The sequence below is a fragment of the Musca domestica genome, unplaced genomic scaffold (assembly GCF_030504385.1).
Source record: "Musca domestica strain aabys unplaced genomic scaffold, Musca_domestica.polishedcontigs.V.1.1 21, whole genome shotgun sequence".
Classification (NCBI taxonomy): domain Eukaryota; kingdom Metazoa; phylum Arthropoda; class Insecta; order Diptera; family Muscidae; genus Musca; species Musca domestica.
The window spans coordinates 12452716-12479369 of NW_026712258.1; the positions used below are offsets into that span (position 1 = coordinate 12452716).

Consider the following 26654-nt stretch of genomic DNA (forward strand, 5'->3'; position numbering starts at 1 on the left):
CCGCGTTCAAAGGCCGGCAACACTTATATTTTCATTGTCCTTGACCATCTTAGCAAGTACGTTCTTCTTAAGGCTATGAATAAAGCCAGTACTAAAAATGTGGTTAAATTCCTCATATCAGAGGTATTTCATAAGTTCGGTACACCCGAAGTACTAATTTCAGATAATGGACAACAATTTGTAGCAAAGGTATTTGAGGACCTTATGACAAACTTTGGTATCTCTCACGTGCGCACAGCAACTCATTCGCCACAAGCTAACTCTTCTGAACGAGTCAACCAAAGCATTTTATCAGCCATACGTTCATACTTAAAGGATAGTCAGACAGAATGGGATAAATATTTGTCAGAGATAGAGTGTTCTTTGAGATCATCGGTTCACTCCGCAATAGGTGTCACTCCATATTTCGCCCTTTTTGGAATGAACATGGTGAATCATGGTAGCGTATTTGCTCTAGCGCGAAAGCTTAAGGTTCTGCAGGATCCGGAGGCCAATGTCCTTCCACAAACAATAAAATTAGAAATAATCAGAGAGAAAATAAGAGAGAATCTCCACCGAGCATACCTAATAAATAAAAAAAAGTACAACGTGCGATCTAGGAATGTGAAATTTATACCGGGGCAGGAGATATATCGTCGTAGCTTTCAGCAAAGTGACTTCAAAAGGAGCTTTAATGCTAAACTAGGACCTAAATTTGTAAAGTGCAGAATTGTTCGACCAATTGGAAATTGTCTTTATGAAATAGAGGATTTGAGAGGGAAATCCTTAGGAGTATTCCACGTGAAAGATTTGAAACAATAAGAAATGGTTTTTCTACCGCATCCCATAATAACAGAAGAAGTCCTCTCACGATCTGAATAACACCAGCAAAAATTTAATGTTTAATAATTATTCACGGAAAAATATTTTCCTTACGAGCTCATAGATTCATTTTCTCCTAAACTATATTTTTGTTATTATAAAGAAATAAAACGATTGTTCACTTACCGGCACAAATCCAAAAATAGATATATCATAAGATTACAGCGGCAAAGTAGAGATTTCTGCATGGTGGTTTTTACTCCTCATAGTTGGGCACAAAATCAGAATTTATTTGCTTTTCCACTTTAAAGTATAATCGCAACGTTGATTCGCCGTTAAATCCACAATCATTAACATTATTTTGTTTTGCTTTTATATTTCTTTTATGTTTTGATTCAAATTAGCCTTTGTTTTGATTTTGCTTCGCATTTGTTTTGATTCATTTCTTTCCTCACTTTCGTTATGTTTTTTTTTTTCCGTTAACCTTTTGTGACTCTACACATGTACTCTTTATTCTCTCTCATAGCTGTATTTCACACTCTTTGATTTTACTACTCTTACACTTTTGCTTTTAAGAAATCATATCACAAGAAAAGTATGGTCGTATGCACAAATATTCCCACTATTACAACAACAGGAATAACGTAGGCTTCTAATTAATGAAAAAAACTTTTCTGATAGGCTTTTTTTTTAACAATGCTCACTTCTTTTTGTTTTTCACTTGCATAGCCAATTAATACGCATATGAAAATATAAATTATTGGACTTTTATTGCATACACAGATTTAGTATTGATGAAAATTATATTAATTCCATTTATACACTTTTCAACATACATAATTTATATCTTTATTATTAATATGAAATTGAATTTCTACATTTTTCCTTAAAATTTATATTCTTAGGCAGCACACATTTATTTTAGTAATTAAACGATTTTCTTAACTTTATTCTCTATTCTTTTAGTTTTAGATTATTTTCTGTTTTTTTTTCAATTACACATCGCTTTGTTTGCACTGAAGATGATCGACGATTTCTAGAATGAAACGGTTATTTCAACCCAGCAACAAACCTATCACATAGTACGCAACTCGTTGTGGTACAGTCGTATGAAAGCACAGCACAGTTATATGACGCCAACTCGATATTACGTTTATAACACTTTTTCACTCGTCGTTTCTTCTTTTACCCGTTACAATTTTATCTTATTAGGAAATTTCAGATTTTGTTTATTTTAGGATTTATTTTTTTTTGTAGCACATTAATATTAGTAAGACACTATTGGTAATCACAAAAAGTTTTTTTAAACAGCAAATTCTTGGTTTTTCTTTTATTCTTAATTGTATATATTTTTTTTGAAACCCCGGTATTCAATTGTATCGCCCGCACTTCAAGAAATTCACTACATATGTATGGTCTGTCTATGATAACGTAGCCAGTTCAGTAGAAATAATGACGCAGGCATATTTCATTGACAAAGAAGAGCTGACAAGATCGACGTCCTATCGAAAATAAAAGCGCTCCATTCAAATGAAGCTTTCTACAAATCATCGAACTTATTTTTCGCACTTTTTCCCTCCCATCCTTTTACAGTGATGTACAAAGGATGGTTGGGTTTGTCATGTGCGTACTCACGCCATCTATACGCCACATACCGAAACTCGTATAATTTTGTCTGTCACACCAAGTGACATATGGTTTGTTTATCCTGTCATTTCAAAAAGGGAAATTTAAAATGTGGAAAACATATTGGAAATAGGGAGCCAATAAGCCATGTAAAATATTCAAAGTTCTTTCTTTTTATTTCTGGAGTTCTTGGCAGCAGGAAGTGGATCGAGCAAAAAGAAAATAGTAAAGTTTTTACCCACGTTAAATACAACCGGTGTAATAATACCCGCATATCACAAAACAAAATTTTAAAAATATTTATTGCCTTTATTGCACGAAAAGAGAAAAAAAAAAACCTCAATAACTTTTGAACAAAAGGAAGTAATCCAGCACCAAACACCTTTGCCAGCATCGATAACGATATTTGGACCACCGATCCCGACTCCTCTGCCCATCGTTGGATACGCTGTTGAGCACCAGGCATTCCGCGGTGCTGAGGTACCTAAAAATAAAAGAATTTAAAACTGATATGGTGTAAAACGAGCTATTGACTTTAACTCATTACTTACCTCCAAACTTATTGATAATTACTTGCGACGGACGGACTGCCCATAAACCTAGAATAAAAGGGTATAGAAAATACGTGGCCTTAAGGGTAAACATTTCCTTTTGTTTTCTTTATTATTCGAATTTTTACTCTCATATCCTCTCCGAATAGATAGAGCTCTCTCTAGGCAGGTAGGACAGGTTATTAACCACCAGGAGTTAGTTGCTCCCATACACAAAAGCTTAATGTTGTCCCTTTGCTTTTACTCCACTTAAAATAGAAGAAAACTTTTTATTCAGGGTTTGAACTATAAAACTAAAATACAACACTCATACTTACGAGATTAACTGACGGATAATAAGCTCCATTGCCAGCAATCACCGCCATAATAGGACCTCTGTTCAGCATCCCTGGAAAAGAAAGAAGAGCAGCCATCTTATATTAAATTTATTAAATAAATACCCAAAAGTGGTACTTACCTAAGTTTCGTTATTATGTACAACGTTCAAAATTATAATACTTACGATTTTCGAATATTTTACACTAGTAAAAACTCTTTGCACTAGTAATAACCTTTTTAACAATGTGAATTTCAAAGTTAAAATTATCCACAATTTTTTTGTATTAAAAATTAAGAACCTTGAATTAAAAATAAAATTATAACGATGGATATGAATTAAAATGTCTTCTCCATAAGGAAATTTAATTGAAGGTTAGGAGGGTGACGTGCTAAAGAAGAGGTAGGTATGGGGGCAATATGAACATGTTTTGATTGCCAAGGTGGAACAAGTGTTCCAGTGGGAGGGAAGAGCTCGGTTTAACACCTGCCGAGTACTTTCATGATTTTTTTTTCCATATAACTGGTTGCTTTTTCTTATTTATGCTGTGGTAAAAGTCAATAATAGTTTACTATTTCTCTCGGGCTCGGAATACCCTTTTTTTTTTAATTTTGATCAGTCTGGCATGATATTTTTTTTTGTTTAACGTATTGCCAACCTAGTCAATGTCGTCAAGAACCACCCCCATCCGGCGAGCACTAGCCGTGCAAAAAGCCATCATGCCAGCAATGACGATGTTTGATAGAAAACAGGAATTATGTGAAATCAACTGGCGGTAGTACGTGACAAATGCTTTTGTACTCTTGTAAACAATATAATGAGCAGTCACTGGCATAATTTTAACAGCTGTCGGACGAGTGGATTAGAAATGATAGCAGTCTGAAGTTGGTTGCCGTTTTTCATCTCACCCTGTAAGTGTTTCAAATATTTAGAAGATTTAGAAGATTTTCCAAAAGAATTTTAGTTCTATATAATTCTTTGGTTCCTCTTCTATTGAGCTTACGATCTCGTCACTTGGGTAAAAAAGTTTTTTGTCATAGGAGTTATTTTAAATAACTTCTGGGGAGAATATGGTGGCTCTTTCCGAAACCTAGGTATTCCCTGCCTTACTCCCTGGTAAACATTACCATCGTTCTCCACTAATAAACAAATGTTGTTTTATAAAAACAACAATAATGGGATTAAGCATGACGATTTTTGCAACAAAATATTTCCTTCAAAAAGCATTTTCTTATGAATACACATTTGCTCCCTCTACATATCAATTACTGTCTCTCAGCAGTTGATTATCGATTCTTGGCAATAACATTTCGATCTTCCAGAACCCTCTAGACAAATCTTAGTTTTTGTTTTGATTTTGGTGTTTATCACGCATTTTCGCACTGGTCCTCGTCCCTCTTTGTTTCATTGTCTTCCTATCAATACTATCGATATTGCCATCGACTGTTTGCCAGCTCTAGTTGTCAGTTTTACACAAAAAAAATCAAAAAATAAACAATAAAAAAAAAGAAGGAAGAAAGAAAGACATGAACGGAGCAATACCCAAGGAAATAAAAAACACTTCTTCAAACAATACAGCAAATGGAAACGGAGTCGCGGCCCTGATGGCACGTAGCAATAATCCAGGCGAACGTATAACATTGCTGGTGGACAATGTTCGTTTCATCATCGAAAAGGATTTGGTGACTGCACACCCCAACACCATGTTGGGCACCATGTTTAGTACAGGCTTTCAATTTGTCCATCCCAACGAAAGAGGTGAATATGAGGTGGCCGATGGCATATCTCATACATTGTTTCGAGCCATACTCGACTACTACAAGACTGGGCTAATAAAGTGTCCTCCTACCATATCTGTGCCGGAGCTGAAGGAGGCGTGTGATTATTTATTGATCCCCTTTGATGCCACCACAGTACGCTGCCAAAATTTGCGTGGTCTTTTACATGAGCTAAGCAACGAGGGAGCACGCCAACAATTTGAGTTATTCTTGGAAGAGTTCATATTACCGGTCATGGTTACGGCCGCACAAAGGGGTGACCGCGAATGTCATGTCGTTGTGTTGTTGGACGATGATGTCGTCGATTGGGACGAAGAGTTTCCCCCTCAGATGGGTGAAGAATACTGCCAGACCATTCACAGTACTACAATGCACCGTTTCTTCAAATACATTGAGAATCGCGATGTTGCCAAGCAGGTTATGAAAGATCGCGGTCTAAAGAAAATACGTTGTGGTATCGAAGGCTATCCCACGCATAAGGAGAAAATACGTCGTCGTCCTGGTGGTCGTGCCGAGGTAATTTACAGTTATGTGCAGAGGCCCTTCATACACATGTCCTGGGAAAAGGAAGAGGCCAAAAGTCGTCATGTCGACTTCCAATGTGTGAAATCGAAATCGGTCACCAATTTAGCTGAAGCTACTGCAGATCCCCCCTTGGAATTGGATGCCAGTGGCAATCCCATACCACCACCTCCGGAAAATGTAGTTGCATTTCGAGCTGATGCCGATGCTGGGATCGATGGTGGCGCGGTGGAAGATGCTGTTGCCGCCGATGGTGGCGAATTGGAAGCTGCTGGTGGTGCTAACGAGGAAAATGCTTAAATCTTGTCGCAGTCGTTGCCCCCCGCCACCCAATGAGCGAAGCACGGTCTAAGGTATACGGAATAATCGAATTATAATCGTATATGTCGGCGTTTTGGATATGAATATATATAAAAATCCTTATTGAAGAAATCACACATTTATGCATAATATAAAATAGATATAAAGATAAACACTTTTTTACATATTTTGTAATACTCAAATCATTTGAATATCTCAAAATCAGTATTTAATAATCACTGTAAGCCGTTTGTATTTTTGTTTGTTCTTTTCTATACCTTGTATTTGGAAATGGATATCTATTTGCTTTTAAAACATTTATTTTACACGAATAACAACAACAATACAAAAATATAGATATATCAAATAAAATTGCGCAACTTTTTTCTAAATAAATGCATCCATTTGGTTGAGATTTATTTGGTGGTGTTTTGGAGTATATGAAATCAAATATTTTAATTAAGCCAGGTCTGCTGGCCGAACTTTGAAAACCCTCCACCATTTGGAACGAATTTAGCAATTCTCAAAAACAATAAAATCCGTTAAAAACTTAAAAATACCAAATGTATCCGTTATATTAGGGTCTATACGACGACATGAACCTGCATAGGTAACTTTGGGTATAAGCCATTACAATATTCAAATGCGAAACTTAAAAAAATCGTTGAATAATGTAGCTAAAATCATTAAAATACCGAATATCGGGAGGTAACGTTATATGGGCGTGACAATTTTCTGTCATAGCCTGTAGAATCCATTTCGGACTTCTAATACCATATTTGAAACAATTCCGGTGAATAATGTTACCGTTATATGGGGGCTATACCAAAACGTTGACATACATGGCCCATTTTCAATACCAAAAGTCCTGCAGACTTAATATACATTTGAGTAAAATTTTATCAATCTACTTTAATTCGTTCGGAAGCTAGAGTAATTTCCACAGACGGACGGACATTGCTAAATCGACATAGAATTTTATGTAATTTTATTTTATCAAGGATATATATACTTTGTGGGGTTTAAAATATATATTTCTAGGTGTTACAACGGAATGACAAACTCAATATACCCTCCATACTATGGTAAAGGGTATAACATCGCACATCGTATCACTTTTAGGCATATTCTTTTTTTTAGAAAAACTTTCTCCGAACTCCAGATATGAAGTACTTAGAAATAATATTCGAAAATTGTAGATCACACTACAGTTACAAATTGTAGGTGGGTTCTTCAAAGACGGTTCTAAATTGTTTTACCACTTAATGTACCTAACCGGTAAAATTGATTTACGAAATGTCGAATATTTCATTGAATATTGAACATGACTGTTCAACTTTGAAATACAGAAAATCTTGATAAAGATCTAGATCCCATATTAGGTTAGGTTAGGTTAAAGGATGTGTGGTTGCGTAAAAAAAAACAACAACCACTCCACTCGGAGACCTATTGGCCCATTGTGATCATCCTAGTCTAGAAAGAAGTGGAAGTGAGGTAAGAAAGATAGTTAGTGTAGAATATAGGATTTAGAAGAATTAGAGAAGCTAGTGGGTTTGCGTCCACGGTGTAATCAACGTGTCGTCCTTAGCCATTTTAGTCTTCTGGCTAATTGAAGAATGACTGCTGGTTCTGTTTCGGAGAGGTATGACAGGTCAGGCAGTAAGTGCTTACCCAGAAGCCTATGTCTTGCTCCGATGAGGGTAGGACAATGACAGAGTAAGTGTTCCACCGTTTCTGTTTCTTCCTCGTCCTGACATAGCCTGCAGTATTCAGTGTCGTCACCCCCCCATTTTGAAGTCATGGCCTTTATGTTGCAATGACCTGTAATTAGGCCCACCACAAGCTTCAAGTCCAACTTCGTCATGGACAAGAGTGACCGTGATCTCCGTTCGGAGTTCACCGGCCAAATCTTTTTGGAGATGATGCATCCCCTTCCAGATAGCCAGTTATGTTGAAATCTTCCAAGATAGTGTTTATGCAAAACTTGAAAGAAGTGGCATAAAGGTGGCTTCACTGAGCTCTCGATCTCTAGATCTACTGACTCAGATCCGCGTCTGGCCAATTCATCGGCAGATTCATTGCCAGATATGTTGCAGTGCCCAGGGACCCAACAGAGCTTGACAGCTGACTTAAACTTTTCCAGGGCATTCTTGCACTCCAGAACAGTCATAGACTTGATTGTGAAAGAATTTAGAGCTTTTAGGGCCGCTTGACTATCGACATATATAGTCACCGGTCCATCCCGTTCGTTAATTCTATTATTCAACAGTTCTATGGCCATTCTGACAGCAAAAATTTCTGCCTGAAAAACGCTGCAATCGCTGTTTAGCCTGAAGGATCTTCGGATACTTAGGCTTTCACAGTAGACTCCAGCACCCGTTCCACTTTCCATCTTTGAACCATCAGTATAGACCGCTATACCGTCGAAAGGTGGAGTGCCACGGGACCAGATATCCCTGTTTGGTATACGGATGTCAAGTAGATCAAAGCTGAGCCTAGGGAGTATATAGTCACTAGCTATAGCCTGATTACTTACGTTTTCCACATACTTAAGAATGACAGAGTGCCCGAAGGGTTGACTCCGCCATTGTCCCAATTCGTTGAGTCGCAGGGCACACCTAGCAGCTAGTTCCTCTACAAATAAGCCTAGAGGCTTTAAGTTGAGTAGGGTGTCTAGAGCGGATTGTGGCGTGCTCCTGACCGCTCCTGTAATTAGTAGCGATGCGACTCTTTGTACTTTGTCAATATTCTTGCTGAAGGTGGTTTTCCGTAGGGAATGCCACCACACAAGTCCGCCATAGGTTAGGATTGGTCGGACGACTGACTCATATATCCATCGGATAATATGGGGTTTAAGCCCCCAACTCTTTCCTATGGAGTTCTTGCAGGAATAAAGTGCAATTAAGCCCTTTTTCGCTCGCTCCTCGATATTCCTTTTCCAGCTTAACTTCTGGTCTAGAATGGTACCGAGATATTTTGCTTCCGAAGAAAGGCTTAGAGTTACACCATCCAGCATTGGGAGAGAGAGGACGGGTATTTTCCGCCTCCTTGTAAAAAGTACGAGCTCAGTTTTAGATGGGTCCCATATTACTGTACCTCCTAATTTTCGATATTTTGAAGTTTTCGAACACAATTTTAAACAAATTCACGAGTAAACATTTTGAGTTCCGAACTGAAAGAATCTCTCCCTGCTTAATTTTATTAAGATTGTTCCACTATTATATATTGACCATATTTAACGGTACTTCAAAATTTTTGATATTTTGAGAATCTCTCTCTCTTTGTGAAGGTTAGTCCACTTTTATATGAGGTATTTATTATTTGGCTTTTTATTCTTCAGTGGATAAAAATTAAAAAAAGTAGGTCTCTATATGGTCCAATGGGTGTAGATCCTCCAAATCATAGATAAATTCAGAGGAAGCATTTCATTGCTCCCATTCATGTTTTTTTTTTTAAATTTTTATATAAGCAACAAATAACAATATTGGGTTTCAAAAATCTGAAGACAAAAGGACTACATATTTTTATGAGAAAGGAATAATAATAAAAAATATATATAATCATTGGATGGCAATTAAGTCTTCCTTTCTGAAATAGACTAGAACCTTATTAATATATTTATAAAAAACATGTAACAGATTTTAAAAAAATCATGGCTATGGCTTATTTGATCATCAATCAAAGTCGATGTTTCAATTTAAAAATGATCACTTTTGATGAAAAAAACTAAATTATTGCACTTGCGAAAAAGTTAAATATTTCACAACTTTGTCACTGCTTAATTAAAAAAACTAAACAACGTATTTAAAATTTTCGATGCTGAAGTAGAAATTTGTGTTATATAATAGATTAAAAACATTTATTCCAAAAGACGATTTTCATTTTTGAATTAAAACGACATCTTACGCTGATCATTCCTTGCAATGAAGTTAACGCCACTTCGACTGAAAATTCGGGATGACAATCTTCTACCAGTAGCGGTACAGGCCTCACATTACTTATGAGACTATTATTTTAGTATTTTGTTTTAGATTATACTCTTCCTTAATAGAGAGAGTTGTACGCCCATATCCAAGGAAGAACTACAAAATGTATGGTATGTTCCAGAACTTCAAGAATGTAAAAGTTCTTACTACGATTGCCAACTTTCCCTTTATGATACGGAAAAAGTAAACCTAGTAGATACTTGCAGGTTCTAAAACAGACTCGAACCGTACTCGTTTGCAGAACTTTTGTTCAATTTAATTTAATTAATTTCAAAGTGATCAGTTCACTTCAGGAATGTCATTGGAAGAACATTTCAATTTCTTAAGTTTAGACAACAAAATTTGATTTCAAGGAAAACTCGGCTTTTTTCGGTATTCAACATCAAAATAGTTCTTTAAGTTTTCGAAAATTTCAGTTGGCGTCTTCAAAAGTTCTTTTTTTTGTTATACAAAGGATTTCGATTACTACTCGTTGTTTGGAAATGAAAACATGTCATTTTCAGAACATACCTACTCTCAGATACTAAGTTTTACAACAATGCAATACGTGTTTCAATTAATGTTCCAGTTCCGTTAATCCTTGTTTTTAGAAAATTAAAATAATCATTTGGCACTTGATATATTTAAATCTTAACAGTATCATCTGTATAAAATCAGTAATAACTCTGATGAACAAACTATTCCATAAAATCAAACAAGTTCTTCTACGATCAATAGGCAAAAAGTAAAGACATTTAATTTTTTTATATCTTTTTATTAGATTTTTTTATAAAAACAATTTTACATCTACATATTACAAAATTACATTCTTTCCAGATGAACTGGAATTTTTCATTTTTTTAGAAATTAATTTCTCGTATAGGTATATGTATGTAGGTATATGGAGTTCTTTTTTTCAATGGATTAATTCCATTGTGTACTAAAAATAACTAACTTAAAAGGTTTACCAATGTGAATGCATATTCAAATACAAAAAAATGAGGTAAGATCTGGTACAAAAAAAAAAAACTTAACACAACTAAATGAATAAAAAAACATGGAAACGCATTATGAACTGAAGAAGAAAAAAAAAACACACATAAAATGATTTGTTTTAATTAAATGGCAGACATCAGGATGCAAGAAAAGGTTATCCGTCTAACCTTGAACTGAAACGTTATTGGTGATCTTTGAGGCATCCGGGTTGTTGGATGTGCCCGACGCAGCGGCCGATGTCGTTGAAGCAGGATCAGGCAAGTCTGTACGTGGTCGTCGAAACAAAATCACATGTGGTTCCGGTGCATGCATCATATAGTGTACCCAGCCAGGACTTTGTTGAACACCCAAATTACGCCACTCAGTCTCTGTCATCAAATGGGATTTGGGTACAAGTTTGGTCAATTCTGCCGGGAGAATAACATGTCTGCAAGAAACAAAAGAATGTATTTCAATGACCCAAATAATATACTATTTTTGCAATGGTGTGCTGTACTCTGTTCGTTTCGGTTTTCTTTGTCTTGCTAGATATTTACCGATATTCATAGACAGCATCGAAATATTTCTCGGAATATTGTATTTGATCGGCTGACATTTTGCGCAAGTAATTCAGAAATTCAAGTAATTAATTTATTGTTTACTGCGGAGTTGTTATTATTTGTTGCTGTTGCTTCATCTGTAGAGGTGACAAACTATCGGTGTTAATATCGATAGTGCCGATACAATATTTAAAAAGTGATATCGATGATAGCTTTTTCGATATTGCTGTGTTGAAGGTAGAATAATTACAAGGCACAAAATGCAACAAGTGTTCTGTTCCAGAGCCTGCAAGAATCTACTATTTTTGATTTTTTCGATATCTTTAAGTTCAAGAACCGATTAATGTTGTTTTGCCTCGAATTACTTCATGAGATCGAAAAAAATTGTAAAGCTCTTAGATTCTTGAAGGTTCTGGAACAAAGCAATTATAGCTAGTCTAACAGGCTGGTTTCTTTTCCTGTAGCAATTGTTCATCAACTTCTCTTTGAGAGAGTAAGCTGTATAGCTCGATAGATGAAATTTGCAAAGCTAGTAGATTCTTGCAAGTCCTGGAACAAAGCAAATATTTCCGCACAGTTTTCGCGGGAAACACAAACAAAGTTGTAAAAGTTGGTCAGCAGCTGCAAAATAGATTGTACTTGAACTTTGAAAAAGAATATGGATGAGATTCGACAAACCAAGAAGAAGTATTGTTGCTGAAATGTTGTCAAACATTCGCATACTCCGAGTATTTAGAGATCAAATGTACTCGTGTTGTCAGGCTTTCTTCTACTGTTAAACACTCTCTTATAATCTCAAAATACGTTACATTCTCAAATTACAGGGTTGCATATCCTAGTACTTAAAATAACTTCTCTATATGAATACAATAAAAGGTATCTGCTACTATTTCAACTTGACAATATCTTGTTCTGAAAGTTGTATATATTGTTCAGCATCATATGTTGACTTTTCTTTCCATTTTTAAATTTCAAACAATTATTTCTGAAAATTCTTAAGTAAATAAAAACCGCGTATTATACGTAAAAATAGATCAGTTGATTAAGGTTTTATATCATTTTGAACTAATCTAAACAAGTACGATTTAGAAAATGAGTCGATATAAAATGGCTATTCTAAATGGGCATTTGACAATTTAAATCAAGGTAGGCGCATCGACACAGCTGCTGGGACAATGAACTGTCAAACCGATTTTAAAATTAAAAATATTGAATGGGAAATTATTAAAATTTACAACAATTGTTGAAAAATACATATCATAACATCCTCCAATTTGCGTCGTATAAGAAAACATAAAAAACTACTTATTTTTGACAAATTAAAATGCGGACTTATCACTGTTCCCAGACGTTGATGCATCTACCTGTATTATTCTACCATCTTAAGGGTGTATCCATGGTACAATGAAGAGAAGGTAGGTCAACTTTGAAAAAATTTCAAGTATAGAGGTCTACCTGTTTGGCTTGTAATGTCAGAAATAGTATCAAAACAATAACAAAATCAAACAACTTGTTGCATTTATTTTGAATAAATAATTGTAAACCGCGAAAACTGAATGAAAGGTCAACACTTATTTTCAAAACTAGGTTCTATATATCTCTACAGGATTATTTCGCTACAAAAACTCTAGATTTTGTCGATGCATACGATGAAATAAACATTTTGAAAACATCCGAATTTGAATGTTTTCTGAACAATTTTTTTGTTATTGAAAAGAAAACACATACATAAACAAATAAAGATGACATATTAAGCCAAGAAAATAAAAAAAAAAAAAATAAAAAAAAATTAAATCATATGGTTTCATAGCCCTACCTTGATATCATTGTACCATGGGTGTATCCATGGTAGAAGAATATAGGTAGACGCATCGAAACAGCTGCTGGAACAATGAACTGTCAAACTAATTTTTAAATTGAAAATGTTGAATAAAAATTATTGAAGTTTGTAAAAATTGTTGAAAAATTCATATTATAACTACAAACTATTTGCGTTGTATAAGAAAACATGTAAAAATATACCTATTTTTGATAAAACATTTAAAAATTTTTAACATATCAATGTTCCCAAGCGTTGATGCATCTACCTGCATTTTTCTACCATGGGTGTTTCTAAACACGCAAGGTCAACCTATCAATACTATTAACGTTGTTGGTGATAGGAGAGAACATGGTTATATGCATGGTACAATGAATTCAAGGTAGGGCAGAACTACCATATGATTTAATTTTTTTATTTTTCTGGCTTAATATGTCAACTACAATTGTTTATGTGTGTGTCTTCTTTTCAATAATAAAAAATTGTTCAGAAAATATTCAAATTCGGGTGTTTTCAAAATGCTTATTGCAACGAATGCATCGACAAAATCTACAGTTTTTGTCGCGAAATAAACCATAAGAGATATATAGAACATGATATTGAAAAGAAATTTTGACCATTCATTCAGTTTTCGCGGTTTTAAATTATTTATTCAAAATTAATGCAACAAGTTGTTTGCTTTTTTATTGTTTTGATAGTAATTCTGACATTACAAGCCAAACAGGTAGACCTCTATACTTGCATTTTTTTCAAAGTTGGCCTACCTTCTCTTCATTGTACAATGGTTATATGTTTCTATGTTTACAATTTTTTCAAATTTATATATTTGACAATATCTCATTGTCAAAATCTATATTCATAAATCCATTGTATACACACAAAATCAGCGATGGGAACTGTTTTTTATGCACTGAAATTTGACGAGGTAAGTTACAGAAATGCAGAGCTAGGAGTAATAATTTGAAATGGTTACTTTTATCTCTGTGTACTATGGGAGAGATATAGAAGAAAGAAAATTTTTACAAACTTGAAAATTTTTTCGTTGGAAATTTTAAATTTCATAATAGATTTGACAGTTGTGCTGATGCGCCTACCGGTATTATTTTATCATGTTTGAATGATAGTGTGAACACAATGCCGACAGTCAAGTAGTAAATTTATAGCGTAAATATTTGAATCTACAAGAATCTACTAGTTTATTCAATTTTTATAACCTCCGCCATAGTATGGAGGGTATATTAAGTTTGTCATTCCGTTTGTAACATATCGAAATATACATTTTAGACCCACAATTCCGAACGAATTGAAGTAGATTGATAAAATTTTATTCAAATATATATTATGTCTGCAGGACTTTTGGTATTGAAACTGGGCCATGTAGGTCCACGTTTTGGTATAGCCCCCATATAACGTTACATCCCGATATTCGGTATTTTTATGATTTTTGCGACATTATTCACCAGAATTGTTTCAAGTTTGGTATTTGATGTTCGTAATGGACGCTACAGCCTAAGGCAAAAAATTGTCTGTGCAGGTCCACGTATTCGTATAGCCCCCTTATAACGGTACCTCCCGATATTCGGTATTTTTATGATTTTAGCGACATTGTTCACCGTATTTGTTTCAAATGTGGTTTTTGAAGTTCGCAATGAATACTACAGCCTAAGACAAAAAATTATATGTGTAGAGCCACGTCTTCGTATAGCCCACTATAACGGTACCTCCCTATATTTTGATTATTATAGCTACATCATTCACCGAAGTTTCGCATTTGAATATTATAATGGCTCAGGATAAAAGTCGTATAGACCCTAACATAACGGCTACATTCGGTATTTTTAAGATTTTAACAGAATTTTTAACGGATTTTATTTTTTTTTAAATTGCCAAATTCGTTCCAATGGTGAAGGGTACTCAAAGTTCGGCCGATTTTATGGCTTGTTTACTTGTTGCTATTACGATTGTTGGCGGTAATTTTAATAGTTTTTTGTATTTATACGAGACACCTATTTTCAGCAATTTTCTTTTTCATCATTGCATTTTATGCAATTTTTAATTATATTTTTTATATATAAACACAAAAGTCAGAGCATTTTTCCCAATTCCATTCCCCTTATCCCACTTTCTTACAAACAAAGAATTGCCGCCAGAAACTTGCCTAATATAAATTCGGACATAAAAAAAATAATAATTAGTAACGTGTACTACATGACCACTTTGTATATCAGCTGACTGCCGCTATAGTAGCAATGAGAGAGAAAATGTCTTATTGGTGTGACATTTTGTCACATGAACATGTCAGTGATATCCTTGTACTGGTGTTTCGCAGTAATGGTAACTTAGTTTTAAAGATGATGGCATAGAAATAAAAGCCGTTATTTATTAACGAACACAATAACGAAAACGAAAATCTCATTAAATTAAGGTGTCAATACATCATCAATAGAGGAATACACGTCACACACACTCATGGCGCAATACACTTGTGTTTACAAATGGGTGCGAGTGTGTGTCTGTGTGGAAATGAAAATCAATTAAATTGTGTGTAAATATTGAAGCTTTCATACACGAACGCTATTAGCAAGTGTCTGTGGCCAAATTTCCAAACAACATTTTCCGTCCAGCACCAGACTGAATACAAAAAAAAAGAAAAGAAAAACAATATACTCAACAGCAGAGAGAATAGAGCAAAAACGAAATCGAAACAAAAACAATCCATAAACAAAGCAAAGTGTTTCCACATTTTTTTGGAATGGAGAAAAGGCCCCCAAAGAAATATAGAAATATATTCAAAGAATATAGTGAGGAAAGCAACAAAGGAAAATGTGGAGAAAGAAGAATAAATTATGAAAACAATAAAAGCAGACGACGCGTAGTTTTACTATTTTTTACTGAGGCACTGGGGCAACATTAAAGTGAAGCAAAAAAAGCAAAAAACGGAAATTCCAAAAACAACAACACCAGCTATTTTTGTACTTTAAAAACGGTAAAATATCTGAGGAAACAAATCCATAGAGTAAAACGGGCTGTTGTCTAGAGAGATGTAGGTGAAAACAAAAATAATGTGCACAAAAAAAGAAGAAAAAACGCAAAATTCTAAAAACGACACACATTTTTCTGTGGAAATTCATAATTGCTTGCGATGTTGGCTATTTAAAATAAATTAATTTTGAATAAAGAAAAGGTGAATTTCTTCTGGATCATTTAACGCAACAACATAGCAGCATTTTGTGACAATCATGTCAAGCACTAGCTCTGACAAAATTATTATGAAATACTATTAACAAAAAAAAAGATGAAAGAATATTGTGAAAAAGTGAAAACAAAGAACATCCAGGCCATGTGAAAAAGAAAAGAAGAAAAATATATTGAAATAAAAGTAGAGAAAATGTCAAAAAAGTAAAAGTAATATATTTTTTAGAGTTTCATAAAATTATTTTTACACCAAACCTTTTAAAGTGCCTAATTTATACCTGGAAGAGTTAAACCAAATATAAACACACACACACATGCACATGGAATTTAATTTTACGTTTACAAAGTGAAAACCAAAATGGAATTGAAATAATTTTCTATGAATAATTTTAAATAAATTTGTTATCCAAAAAAAAAAAAAAAAAGATCTAAAACATTATCAACGGTTTCAATCAATCAACCAACAACGATACTGTCAACCTCTCCCGCTGTCTTTGTGTAGCTAACCTCCCTTCCAAACCCCGCCGCCAGCTTATAGTAATTCCTAAAAATAACAAAAAACATTAACAACATTACATCAAAAAAATTAACGCATTTAATGTCATCACTAAAATTCTAAGGCCACACAAGTTCCCAGACTCATGACCAAATGCTAGGTGGGTCTTGTCGTGGCCATCATTCAAATACCTCATCACCCTAACGGCCTTCTTATTACTGTTAATCATATCCCTAGGGATATTTGTGTGTAACCTGTTTCCTTTATTCTTTCGCACATTCACATTTACTAAATAAAAAAACAAAAAAAAACTAAGTATCGCCAATGGACCCTTAAACGTTCGAGCGAACGACCGACCGACCATACGTCTGACCAAGCAACAAACCATTCGCCGCCAACAGTTTTATCAAGTGCCACTTTGACCAATTACAGAGCCAACAGCAATCAACATCGTTGTTAACATCCGTCACCCCGACACCTTTACACAGTCCATAGACTAGCATTTCGGCATAACCTCGACAATAGCGATAGCAACAGCAGCGGTAACAACAACACGAACAATATATCGGTGACACCAGCCCCCATCGGAGCAGACTAAAACAAAAAATGGAAGCCAGTCTTATGTATGAAATTCTCATGTATCTGAATTCGTTCTACTTCGGTTTGTACGCTGCATTCAAGGTGTGTGTCAGTACCCTGAAATTTATTCTATTAACGTATCCTGAAAATGCCGTAATGAGAGAGGGAATTTTATTGCTAACAATGTGTCTTTTGGAGACGGTGCGTATCATATTGGGCCGTCGTAGTAGTTTAAGTGCTCGTGGTAAGTATTTGTTTGTACATTACGTATGAGTTGATAAATAATATTCTTCCTATGCCTTGCAGGATAGTTGGTTGAATTATATTAGGTTTATCTGGTGATTGAGCACGTTGTATTTTTTTTAGTTGCGGGCGGCAGTAACTTCACATCCGCAAATTTCAAAAGAATCCCTTTCAAACCATAAATGTTTGGATAGCCTAGTACAACTTTGAGGCAGAATTTACTGACAAATCTTAGTGAACTAGGACATAGAGCTAGGTTGCTTGCCAATTCGACACTTCATTATTGCACAAAGATCATTTCCGGCCTCGGAACTTTTGACCTTTCAGCTAGTATACATGTATGCGGTGCCCGGTCAACAGAGCCACTGAAAAATGGATACTACAAAAAAGCCATAAGCCATAAGCTACTCTAAAGGTGAGAATACATAAAATGCTTTTTGAATGGCTTAATCCATCGGCTGGTTTCTTTGTAAAAGAACAATGAAGCGTAGGGTCGAAATTGAAACAAATTAACCTGATACTTCTTTGTTCTTTTACGAAGAAGCCAGCCGATGGATTAAGCCATTCAAAAAGCATTTTATGTATTCTCACCCAGTAAAGTTTAGTCTTAATAGGGAATTTGGCGGTTGTTCAATGTCTAATTTAAAGATTTTTGAATACAAGTAAGGAATAATGAGCAAGGCTATAGTAAGATGTGAAATAATGAAATATCCAATACCAATATAATTTGAGACGATTTTGCTACAGATATAAAAAGTTTGATTGTATGAACGAATACTTTTAGATATTTAGATAAAAGCTGTACACTTTCGCAATTCATTTCAAATCTCCAAGTCCGTATCTGAATTATCGATAGGCTGTTAAGGATTATAATTAATGTAAAGATGAGAATACATAATCGCTTTTTTGAATAAGTTAAGTCATCGACTGGCTTCTACAAAAAGAACAAGGGAGCATAAGCCAAAATCGAACTAAGTCAACCTAAAACTCCTCTACGAAGAAGCCAGCCAATGACATAAGCCAGTCAAAAACGCGTTTTATGCATTGATACTTTAACGATTTTCAACTTTACGGCGAGAATATATAAAACGCTTTTATATCAACGGTTGTATTCTTCGTAAAAGAACAAAGAAGCTTTAGGTTGAATTAGTTCAATTTCGGTCCATAATTTATACTTGTTAGCCCTACGCTCTTTTATTAAAGTGAAAGTACATAAAAGGTTTTTTTTTTGACGGGATTAAGTCATCGGCTGGCTTCTTCGTAGAGGAACAAAGGAGTTTTGGGTTGACTTAGTTCGATTTCGGCCCTGGGCTCCTTTTGTTCATTTCCAAAGAAGAATGCCGAGGACTTAAGTCAGTCAGAAAAGCGCTTTATGTATTCTCACCTTTAAGGTTCGGATAATTCTAACAAATATAATTCAAAGACCGTGAAATTACCACTATATTTAGAGAAAAAAGTTTCTTTGGATCTCTAACATTGACAGGCAGAACATTTATCTTGGTTTTCGAAAACTTAGAGTTTGTCATATCAAAAATAGGAAAAATCATGGTACAATTAAAAGGTAAGGTAGAGCTATCAGCTGATTACAATTTTTTTCTAAGTGTGCCCGACTTCTGTCAATTTTGTGTATGTATTAATTGTTTTGAAAAATGAAAAAAAAATATTTTCACAACCAATGATTGGAAGACACATGAATTGCGGCTCGCGTATTAAAGCTATTAACCAGTATAGCCATGAAATTGAAAGATTATAGTTAGGATCATATTTTTGCGAGAAAAATCCAGACATTTTATTCATTTTTCGCGCTATTTAACTTATTGTAAAATTAATAAAAAATATGAAAAAAATGAAAACAATAATTTTGAATGAGTCTGACAGGAAGCGGGCATATCCTCCGGGCTGAATTTTTGTAGTTTTACGAAGCTGTTCTACCTCCTTATTGTACCATGGGAAAATATTTTATTTACAGTCCTTTTCATAACCTATATATTTTGCGATCACCTTCAAAAACTATAGGCTTCTATTCTTATGTTAAATCTGTGCAAATATTCTTGATTGGTGAATTGGCGAACCTTGAAATTCGAACTTGTCCTTTTTCCCACGAGAAGAATTTACCCCGATTCTATACGAAACCATGCTAAACATACCCCTTGGGAAACATTGTAATTATACCCTCCACCACATTACCTTTGCAACAATTCTAAATATCCATCGGATATCACGAAAGCGCTTGCACCATTTTGCACATCCATTGACATACACCCAGGATGTTTGATTTTAAAAATTGAATTGATCGTTCTAGGCTAAGGTATAGTCCCCATGGAACAGATTTTGGAAGGCTTTGGTAACAAATTCCAATCAAATCAGCTGTTATTGGATATTTTCTGTTCTTAGTTGGCACTTTAAATTATCTCGAAAATTAGTCAATATTAATATAGCCCCCATACAACATAACCTCCAATATGCCGTTCAATCCGCGTATGAACATTTTTCTATAACATATTTCATGTTACGTATACGCTATAAAGTACGCTCAGTGAGAAACAGTTACAAGTAAAAAAATAGTTAAGAACTTTTAAACCGGTATCTGCGAAACGGTTCATATTTGCTATCTCTTCGAAAAAAAATATTAGCACATCATATGCAATTCAACAACATCCAAATATATATCTGTTACGGTAAGTAATGCTAGTGTCCAAGCCCTATATAGGTCGGCCAAGAAAACTACTCTTGACAACTATTTGACAATAAGCTAAGCAGTTTTAGCGCTATTGTGATTTGAGTCTCTTTGAATTTTAAATCATAATATATGTTTTGACAGAAACTTAGTGTCAAATGCCAAATGCTACTAAATTTTGGGGGAGCCTGGAAATTTGAAATATTGGTGTGGGTGTCATTACTGGTGGGTAGAGTTAATACGAAAAGAGTTTTATGAAAAGTACTAAATGAGGCTACATTAGGAAATTTGGCACTAGGGTCACTGTTATTATGTAGTTTTATAGTTTGATACAATTAGGAGGTAGAACAGCTTCGTAAAACTATAGGAATACATCCCTTAGGCTGTGGCCACTTTCTGTCAGATTTATTCATAGTTAGAAGCAACAAGTTTTTTTTTATTTGTTATTTTCCTCATTTTTAAAATGAGTTAAGTAGCCCGAAAAATAAATAAAACGTCTGGATTTTCTTTGAAAAATATGATCCAAACTTCCAATATTTCAATTCCATGGAAAAACTTGTTAATGTCTTTAATGTGCGCCCTGCAATGAATATTTCTTCCAATCATCAATTAAAAAAAATTGTAATCAACTGGAATTTCTGATCAAGAATATAATGCATCTAGGTTCGAATATTTGTGGGTTTTATAAACTGAATAGAAAAACAAGTTAAAAAGTATCAGTCGGTTTTGCCGACAGCCAATATTTTATTAGTTAAATATATTTTGACTTCTGTTATGATTATTCAAATTACTGACCCTCTCTGGAGTAGATTCCGAAAGAATGGGCCAATATTGTCCATTTCGTATCGGATCAAAATAAATATGATATAAATATTGCGAGGTGCCAGGTTTGGAATATATCGTCTACTTCCTTCACTTTGTATGAGATATATTCCATGCATGAAATAAGTCCATGTTCATACCTCATCTAATACAAATAAAACAAGTAAGCAAAGGCTATAGTCGTGTGGGGCCGACTATGTTATACCCTACAACACTACAATATGTTAGAAGCCCCCTTATGTCCAAATCCATTTTGCAAGATTTCGCTTTTGAAATTAGGATTTTGACTAGGGACAATTGCCCAATATTTATGCACTCCATCGGGCTGTTAGTTGTTGTAGTCCATTTTACAGCTAAATATAATCCAATGGTCATCCAAAATGCCAGAATTCTTCCCTGTCCTTAACTCTCTTCACAGGCGTTGTTCCCGCTGTCCTAAACTCTAACTCTATGCGAGATTTCGTGTTCTTTGGTTTATATTTGTGACCTTTATAACGGCTGCAAAATCAGGAACGTTTTTGTTTTGTTGTTTTGTTGGTCCATTTCAAAACCTAATATATTGCGGACATCTTTGAAAACAATAGGCCTAGCCCTTCTGAACTCAACAATACCCTTGTGAAAATTTTCGTGAGGATCGGATGATATTTGCAATAATTATATAATATCCCCAACCTGTGTTGTAAAGTGAAAAAATATTACAAAATATTATAAGTCAAATTGAAAAAATCGCATGCGATAAAAAATATGAAAAATTAAAAAAATGTCACAAAATACTACAAAATCTATATTAACGTCATTATTGATACCTTTTTATGCGATTTTCTTAGATTTTATTCCTTTATGTCAAGAGGGCATTCTGAATTGACAAAATTTGTCAAAATAGGTCCAGCCATTCTTGAGATATAAGCATTCTAACTAACATCCCCTTCCTTTGTATATACACATTGCATATATTACGCTATATATATCCGATATATTTACCATCGGCATCTACGTAACGATCAGAATTGACCACTTCATCTATTGTGATTTCGCCGGGATTACAAATATTCGCGGTTTAATGAAAAATTTGACTTTTATTTAACACAAATGTTGTGGTCTATTTCACCCACTAAATATTACCTGATGACCATCAAAATTGGAAGGCTTCTGCCCAGCCCTAAGCTCTAGCCCCATGCTAACTTCCGCGTCGATTGGGCTATAATTGCGACCTGTAGAACAACTGCAAAATCAGGAATTTTTTCAGTTTTTTGTCCATTTCGAGCCCTAAATATTATGTGATCATCTCCAAAAGAAATAGGGTTCTATTCTGACCCTAGCCCCACCTCCATTCTAAATTTCGTGGAGATCGGGCCATAATTGCGACCTGTAGAGTGATTACAAATTAACATGGACAGACGGACGGACGGACATACATAGCTAGATCGACTCAGCTCGGCGAGATAGGAAGATCCATATATACTTTCCTATGTGGGAAACCAATATTTCGTTACATAATTTTTGGCCCAATCAAACTTATAATACCCCCAACACATAGTGTTGTAGGGTATAAATATTGGAATGGGCAATATTACAAGAAAATAGGACAATTTTATTCACTTTTATACTAAATCATAAAGCATTTTGTAATGAATCGCTGACTCGTTTCACAAGTTATGACAGACAAAAGTATTGAAAATTGTGCCCATTTGTGGGTGAGGTACCAGAAGCGGTTGGCAGATATATATCATCTTCACAACAGATCTTGTGTTAGCACAAATGTATGTGTGAAATTTGAATAGAGTTGGATGCTTATTTCACTTTCTTTCAGTGTTTTGTTTTTTTAACATCTTGAACCCTACGTGGGGGAGGTACCAGAAGAAATGAGCCGATCTCTATCATCTTTATAACAGATCTTGTGCTGATGGAAATATATATACTGTACCAAGTCTGAGTGGAATCGGATCTTAATTTCGCGTTTTATGAGCTTCATGTATATTCAAAATTTTGACCCTTTGTCGGGGATGTACCAGAAGGAATGATCCGATTTCTACCATCTTTATAATGGATCGTGTGTTGATAGAAATATTGAGATGTGCCAAGTCTGAATCGAAGCTGTTAATTTCGCGTTTTATGAGCTTCATAATTATTCAAAATTTTGACCCTTTGTTTGGGAGGTAGCAGAAGTTGTGGACCGATATATCGCCTCTTCACAACCGATCTTGTGTTCGTAGAAATAATGAGATGTGTGAAATATGAAGAGAACTGGTTGCTCATTTCGGATTTTATGATCTTTTTTGGTTATTCAAAATATTGACCCTTTATGGGGGAGGTACCAGAAGGAATGATCCGATCTCTACCATCTTTACAACAGATCTTGAGTTGATAGAAATATTGAGATGAGCAAAGTCAAAAATATTGTAATTTAATTTGAAGACAATCACACTCTTCTGTCACATTTTATAGGAGTTATAATTATTTAAAATGTTGACCCTTTTTGGAGGAGGTACTTGATGGAATGGACCGATATTGTCCATTTTCGCACCTGACCTAGCTCTGAAACGGATTTGATCCAGAGAGACCTAGGGTCTAAAACCGTTATTTCGATGCGGCACTTTTTGGCCTGAGCCATATGTCAACTCCTTCTAATACTTCACCAACGAAGGGTCAACATTTTGAATAATCAAAACAATAATAGAATGCGAATTGACCATCCGATTCTTTAAAATTTCACATTTCTCAAAATTTCAACTGACACAAGATCATATTAATTAACCATTATTCGCATAAAATTGGAAATAAATGTTTAATTTTCTTAAAATTTCCACATCCAAATATTTTTATAAGTATTAGATGAAGTCGAATAATTCTGTCCAGCAACTCATTCACATTTCAATATTTTCTAAAATAATCACATATTTCTTTCTTGACCCAATGGTGTAGGGTAAAAAAAAATTCGGCCCGCCGAACTTAACTATGTTATTCTCTTTTTCTATGAAAAACCTTTTGATGCGACTTAGAAACATATGTTAATTAATCCTTGTCTTCAGATTCCTTAAATCCTTTTCTCTTTTGGTTCTAACTTCTTTTAAAACAATTCACTATTTTTTCTCCTCTTCGATTTCATTACAGCATGGCAGGCGATAGCATCTGTAGTATTAACACTGCCCAGTCTCGTTCTTGTTATTTATTTATGTTTTTTCCAAACGGCTGTTCTCAAACTTGAAGTAATCATGAGTGCCTTAATGATAGCTCTACACGTAGCTGAAATTGTGTACGCCAGCATGTTCATTTGTACGATGTGTCGGCCGGTGACATATACCTAGCAGTTGATGGGTGTCCCGATGACGACGACGACGACGGCGGCGGCAGTATGTGGACCGTGCCGAAAATCCAATAATCCGAGCAATGCATTTTACATTACCCTAACCATAACTGTGCCGTCATCATCGCCATCATCATTATCCTCGTCAGCAGCAACAACAACCACAACGTCATATATGTATTTGTTCTTCCTGAAAACGACATCATCGTCATTAACCTGGACAATGTGTGGAGAAAGTCCATGTCTTGATTGTATAGAACAGCAGCATACATTTTGTAATATAGTCAACAATAGAACACACAACTACAACAGTAACACCAACAACAACAACAACACCAACACTAGTAACATATGCCAATATTTTGTACCAAACAATTACCAAGTTTTCCAAACCAACTGCAGCAGAAACACCATTAGCTACACAACAATGAATGAACGGAGCAAAAGTTGAAGAGTTGTGGTGCTGGAAATTCTTTTCATTTAAATGCCATTGTAGGATATGTTGCCGAATACTGTGCGGAGCAGATATATTTGGGATATTTAAGGTAAGTTGTACATTTATAGTACATATCAATACGCATATGTCACTGAACTTTGAAATTCTGACCATTTAGGGAATTTTTCTAAGATTTGAACTTTGTACCTCTTTCCACGACTTTTACGACATATTGTTTACGACACGACCCGACAACGTTTAGCAAAAGACTGATGTCCGAGTTCGAACATTGCCCAAGTTCCGTTTAATGCGTTTCAAGATGCAATGTTATGAGCGAAGCGAATGGCTGAATAAGAATGCTAATTTACATCTTTTGCTACTTAAGTATAGTATTTTTTTTTATTTACACCCAAGTAGATCTACACACAGACACCATGTATGTATGTATGTATGTATGTGCGACTGAATGTTTTGGGACTGCAATGCATTTTTAAAAATAGCATTTCTTAAATTAACATATCTCTAGTATTGTGCAGAGGCCAAACAAGAAAGCGCGCAAAAATCTCTTCTGTCTGAAGGTAGGCCAAAAGGTGCTGCGACTGGTGCAGCTGCTTCTGCTTCTGATGCTGCTGGCACTGCATATGCAGATGCACTTTTAATTAAAAACGAAAATGCCGACAGCAGCGGGTGGCAATGCATCATTTGAGAAATAATAAAGACGAATTGTTAAGTCTCTACTTGAACATCAATATGATTTTAGAACTTAAATAGAAAATAAAAAAAAAAAACTTTTAGGGAGAAACATTTTTTATACCCTACAACACTAAGTGTCGGAGGTATTATAAGTTTGATTGGGCCAAAAATTATGCAACACCTCGAAATATTGGTTTCCCACAAAAGAAAGTATATATGGATCTTTCTATCTCGCCGAGCTGAGTCGATCTAGCATGTATGTCCGTCCGTCCGTTTGTCCATGTTAATTTGAAATCACTCTACAGGTCGCAATTATGGCCCGATCTTCACGAAATTCAGAATGGAGGTGGGGCTAGAGACAGAATAGAACCCTTTTTCTTTTGGAGATGATCGCATAATATTTATTTCTACAGGACGCAATTATAGACCAATCGAGGCGGAAGTTAGCATGGGGCTAGAGCTTAGGGCTGGGCAGAAGCCTTCCAATTTTGATGGTCATCGGATAATATTTAGTGGATGAAATAGACCATAGCACTTGTGTTAAATAAAAGTCAAAATTTTCATTAAACCGCGAATATTTTCAATCCCGGCGAAATCATAAACAGACGAACAGGTCAATCCTGACCGTTAAATATATCGGATATATATAGCGAAATATATACAATGTTTATATACAAAGGAAAGGGATGTTAGCTAGAATGCTTATAACTTTAGAATGGCTGGACCGATTTTGTTAAATTTTGTCAATTCAGAATGCCCTATTGGCATAAAAGAACAAAATCTAAAAAAATCGCACAAAAAGATGCCAATAACGACGTTAACATAGATTTTGTAGTATTTTGTGACATTCTTTTAATTTTTTCATATTTTTTATCGCATGTGATTTTTTCAATTTGACTTATAATATTGAGATATACATTTTGTAATATTTTTTCACCTTACAACACAGGTATGGGGTTATTATATATACAGTCTGCAATTATCGTCCGATCCTCA

At 34.8% G+C, this 26654-nt stretch overlaps 3 protein-coding genes across 10 annotated transcripts; 2 read left to right on the forward strand and 1 right to left on the reverse strand.

Moving 5' to 3' along the window:
- Positions 1-4690: 4690 nt before the first annotated feature.
- LOC101888950 (BTB/POZ domain-containing protein 10) lies at positions 4691-6290 on the forward strand. Its single transcript, XM_005185161.4, has one exon. It carries the CDS (start codon positions 4821-4823, stop codon positions 5892-5894), a length of 1074 nt encoding a protein of 357 aa, XP_005185218.1. The 5' UTR covers positions 4691-4820; the 3' UTR covers positions 5895-6290.
- Positions 6291-10613: 4323 nt separating this feature from the next.
- LOC101888431 (cyclin-dependent kinases regulatory subunit) lies at positions 10614-25294 on the reverse strand. 3 transcript variants are annotated; one of them, XM_059122768.1, is made up of 3 exons: positions 25195-25294; positions 11392-11620; positions 10614-11282 (listed from the first exon to the last, which is right to left on the reverse strand). In XM_059122768.1, exons 2-3 carry the CDS (start codon positions 11448-11450, stop codon positions 11018-11020), a joined length of 324 nt encoding a protein of 107 aa, XP_058978751.1. In that variant the 5' UTR covers positions 11451-11620; positions 25195-25294; the 3' UTR covers positions 10614-11017. The 3 variants fall into 3 exon arrangements, with proteins under 3 accessions (XP_058978751.1, XP_011293213.1, XP_058978752.1); XM_011294911.3 differs by lacking the exon at positions 25195-25294 and adding an exon at positions 24909-25156 and having other exon boundaries at positions 11392-11531; XM_059122769.1 differs by lacking the exon at positions 25195-25294 and adding an exon at positions 24909-25156.
- Positions 15522-24915, forward strand: LOC101888258 (transmembrane protein 216). 6 transcript variants are annotated; one of them, XM_059122765.1, is made up of 3 exons: positions 15522-16618; positions 17337-17727; positions 24337-24915. In XM_059122765.1, exons 2-3 carry the CDS (start codon positions 17511-17513, stop codon positions 24528-24530), a joined length of 411 nt encoding a protein of 136 aa, XP_058978748.1. In that variant the 5' UTR covers positions 15522-16618; positions 17337-17510; the 3' UTR covers positions 24531-24915. The 6 variants fall into 6 exon arrangements, with proteins under 6 accessions (XP_058978748.1, XP_058978747.1, XP_058978749.1 ...); XM_059122764.1 differs by having other exon boundaries at positions 15522-16397; XM_059122766.1 differs by having other exon boundaries at positions 15522-16256; positions 17142-17727.
- Positions 25295-26654: the final 1360 nt, after the last annotated feature.

Bases quoted from the DNA above. Each gene is read 5' to 3' on its own strand.
- LOC101888950 (XM_005185161.4), top strand. From the start codon at position 4,821: ATGAACGGAGCAATACCCAAGGAAATAAAAAACACTTCTTCAAACAAT.
- LOC101888258 (XM_059122765.1), top strand. From the start codon at position 17,511: ATGGAAGCCAGTCTTATGTATGAAATTCTCATGTATCTGAATTCGTTC. The intron at 17,728-24,336 runs GTAAGTATTTGT...ATTTCATTACAG, and splicing joins TAGTAGTTTAAGTGCTCGTG to CATGGCAGGCGATAGCATCT.
- LOC101888431 (XM_059122768.1), bottom strand. From the start codon at position 11,450: ATGTCAGCCGATCAAATACAATATTCCGAGAAATATTTCGATGCTGTC. The intron at 11,283-11,391 runs GTAAATATCTAG...TGTTTCTTGCAG, and splicing joins GATGCTGTCTATGAATATCG to ACATGTTATTCTCCCGGCAG.